The 4,786-nt window shown below is 39.2% G+C and overlaps 1 protein-coding gene across 2 annotated transcripts in view; it reads left to right on the top strand.

Annotated features, from left to right (window-relative positions):
* The window catches only part of cacng1b (calcium channel, voltage-dependent, gamma subunit 1b), a 10,622-nt gene extending 8,133 nt beyond the window's left edge, over window positions 1-2,489 (top strand). Inside the window, exons 3-5 of one of the 2 annotated variants that reach the window (XR_004335428.1) lie at window positions 339-476; window positions 821-1,513; window positions 1,740-2,489. Coding sequence is in view for 1 of the 2 variants with exons in the window: in XM_032538145.1 (XP_032394036.1) it covers window positions 339-476; window positions 821-1,053 (371 nt within the window). In the remaining variant the exon portion in view is untranslated. Of the gene's footprint in view, window positions 1-338; window positions 477-820 lie in introns of both variants that reach the window. The other variant, XM_032538145.1, reaches the window with a different exon arrangement.
* Window positions 2,490-4,786: the final 2,297 nt, after the last annotated feature.

Genomic DNA, 4,786 nt, shown 5'->3' with positions numbered 1-4,786 from the left:
AGAGAGAGAGAGAGAGATATGCTCTAATCACCTTGTTATAAGCCTGCAGCATGTTATCTGACATTATTGCCAGTTCGAATAAATAACTGTTGTTTTTAAAGTGAGGCTAATTTAAAGGCTATTTGTCTGTGTCACAACTTGCCTGAGTGTAGTATTGAAACCATTATTATGTAAACGAGACTTCAACCTCACCTTCTGCTCCCACACCACTCTCTCAACACGTCATAGCTACCACTTTGCCGTCTCTCTTTCCTCCATCTTCTGCTCACTCTTGCCGCCTCACTGTTTTTCTTTGTGTGTCAAATCTCTCCCTGTTTGTTTCCTTTCTAATGTCTCAGAGTACAATATTTCAGCAGCAGCCATCACCATCTTCAGTCTGTTCCTCTTGATCCTGGGCACCCTTTGTGTCATCTTCTCTTTCGGGAAGGGACGGGACTACCTGCTCCGCCCTGCTGGGATGTTCTTCGGCTTTGCAGGTCAGACTTGGCAAATAGTGGAAATCACAAAACAGGCTCTGTTTGCCACTCTTGTCTCCTGTGTTTCAGCTCAACTTGAAGTGAGGTGTGTCAATGTCATCGTTAACACCTTTTCTGCAAACCTTTTCTGTTGGTAATGAATATTATTTAGGCCGCTAATTAAAACAAGTTGACAAAGATTTTATAAATCACTTGGAGGTGGAAATAAGTGTTGACAGTTGATGTAATGAAGCTTTTGTAACAGCAGTTGATTAAACAGTAATGACAACAAAATGACCATGAATGCGAGTGAAGCATCTTCTTTTACAATCATAGCAGTCAATTCTTTCTATTTTGGCATGCAGGTCTTTGCATCGTCATTTCTGTCGAGGTAATGCGCCAGTCTGTCAAGCGCATGATCGCCAGTGATGAGACCATCTGGATTGAATACTACTACTCCTGGTCCTTTACCTGCGCCTGTGCCGCCTTCACCCTGCTCATCCTCAGTGGAGTTGCCCTGCTCCTCATCTCCATGCCCCACATGCCACGTAACCCCTGGGAGACCTGCATGGACGCTGAGCCTGATACCTTAGATTAGCCACAGGTGATGCAATGTCTGAAAGCCTGGTTAAAATGACAAACAATACAAGTGGTTCTGCACCATTGTCCCTTTAACTATATGTCCTATCCCACATGTTTATCATTATTGCAAGCTATTTTTCCAAAACATCCAACGTTTGTCCCCACCTTCCATGTCCAACAATTTTGAGTTTATCTCACTACAGTATTAAAATTAACTCAGACAGCAAAAACAATGAAGTTCACGTTATCTTCACAAGGTAAAACAGTTAGAAACACAAATTCCTTCCTTGTTGGTGTTTTAAGAGCTGAGGAATGTTCAAGCAACATCTGAGACTTAAGAGGCACCTTTTTTTGAGCAATCATTTACTAAACTAAGATTATCTTTTTTTGTGTTGTGACAACATACCTCAGAAATGCAGTCTTAGGTTAAGGATGTTGGAGCTTTCCACAAGCACCTGAACACACCCACACACCAAGTGGGCCGCGATATACAAATCCCACCATGGCCACGCCAAGACCTGCCCTTCAATAGCCTTTCCACACTACCATTGGCCAGGCGTCCATGCTTACATGGACAGGTCCTGTCCCCTGACCAATCCCCTAACCTTAACCATTTAAGGTGAAATGCCTAACCCCAACAAATCAAGCTGCTTTGTAGGGTGGGACTTGGCGTGGCCCTAGTGGGATTCGTAATTTTGCAAGTGGGCCCTGCTTGTAACTGCATTGCCATGTAGCATAAAAATACCATTAATGGTAAACAAAACAACTAAATGTCCATCATAGAATGCCTGTTTGATGCAAGGTATTTTGTTTTGTTATTTTTGGCTAAATGATTTTCATTTACACTGCACTAAAATTAACTGCAACCAGTGGATGACTGGATGTCAAGAAAGGATCAATTTAGAGATGTATAGTCTACTTTTGCAACAATTTGTAGTAAATAAGGTAAATTATGTATGGGTGTAATAAGGCTAGAACGCAAAAGTAACTAAACCCAAAATCCCAACAAACCAAACAACCTTGAGGAGGGAAAAAGGCTGCCCAATCCTATTTGTAGACAATCAGTAGATCCAGGTGTTGATCATGAGTCCTCATTAGCCAATCCCCAGATCCCAGCAACCAAAAAGACTTCATAGGCTTGGAGGCGACACAACTGTTACACTTTGTGTAAAGTGGAGTAGTCAGTCATTATAATGGGCTATAGTCACTGCAGCCCCTCTTTTCTCCAAGGACTTTCTACAATCTATCTAGGCCATTGATTGTTTAGAGTGAAACCACTTGCCTGATACTCACTTGTTGACATCAGTCATTTATTTCAGGTCAATGTTCAGCCCCTCAGTCTCTGGTGACTTAAGTTCAGGACCTTTTAATCCATACTGTCCATAGTTTTTGCTGAACCTCAAGCTTATGCTTTATGTGTTAGCAGATGTACTCTGCTTTAAGTTGGCATTTTAAAAAAAACACCGGAAATGTACACAGAAAAACCTATCCTGAGCAGCCATTGTCCAATCATAGTAAAATCAGCGACAGCTGTCATTTTGGCCGACGGTCACCAGTTAGAAGCAAGACACCTGCTTTTGTTGGAAATTAAGGACTGGACCATTGCTTCAAAAATTACTACAATTTCGAGGAAAATCCAGTAAATTGGCAATTATTTTTAATTGTAAACTGCACATGGAAAGGCTGAGCAAATTAAAACTCACTTAAAAAATTGCCATATAAGTGGGTTGGGAAGGTTGTGAAGCATGCCTTCACATAAAATATATCACATTTAATCCAAAAAGAATGTCTTTAAAACACATTTATTTCTCTTTTGGGGTCAACAAATGTAGGATAAGTATGACACAGATGACTTTAATGTAAGCATTGCCTTTAATTGTAAAATGGTACCTTAAAGCTTGAAGTTGTTTCTGTAGACAGCTATATGTTTGCTGTCATGTGAATCCTCCTTTCGGATGCACGGACTGTTTTTTTTAAATTATACTTATTTTTATGTTCAAGTCATTCAGTAGAATACCTTTTTGTTTCTAGTACAAACAATAAAAACCACACAAACCACATTTCCCCTGACAGAGTTCATTTTTATTTGGCTCTCTGTCCCGGCTTGGTTTCACACAAGGGTTGTATATTAATATTATACAGTCTATGGTTTCACACAATGGTTGTATATTGTTAGCAAATCAGCCATCTAAGCCTAAAAAGTTATTTTGACTCACTCTGGCCCCGGAGTATTTCAGCTGGAGCAGGTGCAGTGAAACCACAGTTCCCTCAGTGATGCAGTTTCACAAAGGAAGAAAGGACACAAGAAGAAATGATTACATTTAGCTTTGAGGTGAGGAACATTTCCATTTTTCTTACTGCAATCACAAAGGCTTATGAGTCATTATACAGGTTTGGATTTTAGAAAACTGAAACAATTCTTTATTTTTCATTTTATTGGCTTTTTTATATAAATCACATGAATCCTGCCATCACATTTAGTTGAACAGGATGCAGCAGAACAATTAGAGAGGTACAATCTGTACAATTATACACCTAGTAGTAGTGGTAGTAGTAGTAGTAGTAGTAGTAGTAGTAGTAGTAGTTTCAGGACTCACCCAGAGATTTCTTGTAAACAACCTCATTTGTATTTCGTTTTAGATTTGTAAATGTTCTGAATATATGTCCATGACAGTCTTTTTTTTCTTCTTTAAATGAGCAAAAATAAAAATGGACCCCTTAAAAGGTAAATAACGCTGTTTGATGTAAGTATGACTTCTTGTGCACAGGTGTATGGGTTTATGGTCTTCTCAACCAAAATGTATTGATGCGTAACCTTGTTAGTTTCCCTCTGCTTTCATAATTTTGGAATTGCTTTTAATACACATAAAGCAGGGTTTCCTCCATATGTTTTTATATGTGCACCTATAGGTAGAGAGAGTCAATGGATGTACATTCATTCAGGAAATAAAAATGGCATTTCAAATCTTTTCTTTACAGAGATTTCAACCATTCTTGTGTCATTGCTCACACATTCACAGAGCCGCTTAGGTCCAGGAATCTTTTGAATTGAGCGACAAACCTATTGGAAATGCTCCAGAGACCTTAAACACTGCGGGTCAGGTCTTTTCAAGAGCAGATGTAATTGATGCACAATGGTCCCTAAATGATTCATGAGCCCTTTTCCTTACAGTAATGAGAGCAGCATGAGCAGAGCATACACTATTTACTCTCTGCCACCTACGTTGGCTTTGGAATTCCCTCTTGGTTTTGTATTGCTCAAACACCATCCCAGTTTCTGTACCATGCATGTGAGAAACACTGTGTTTAATGTTATGCCACTTAAAATAACACACACACAAATGTTGTGCCTTTGGAAAACACATTTGTTGTTCCTTTTATTAACTTGTGCATAATCCAAGGCTAGAGCACAAAAGTTCATGTATGTGAAATTTCGCAGTGGAAGCATGTAATGCCGGAGGCTTGCTGATGATTTTTAGTTAAGGTTGACTGTATTCACTAACCTGGAAAGCCATGATTCAAACTTTGTCCACAGGCAAATGTGCATCCGTAAATAACTTGCTCAGCAGACCAATATATAGACAAATAAATAACCCATTAGAAATTAACCTAAATCTACAGCATCTTGAAGAAAACCAAACCACACAGCCCATGTGTGCTACACCATCACACTCATCTCTTATTCACAGAAAAATATGTATAGCCTATAAGTATTGTATGTGTATCACATTAGATTAGATAACAATTTG

This window comes from Etheostoma spectabile, chromosome 15 (genome assembly GCF_008692095.1).
Source record: "Etheostoma spectabile isolate EspeVRDwgs_2016 chromosome 15, UIUC_Espe_1.0, whole genome shotgun sequence".
In the NCBI taxonomy this organism is placed as follows: domain Eukaryota; kingdom Metazoa; phylum Chordata; class Actinopteri; order Perciformes; family Percidae; genus Etheostoma; species Etheostoma spectabile.
The sequence above is the reverse complement of the archived record's forward strand: the minus strand, read 5'-3'. Positions and strand labels throughout refer to the sequence as shown.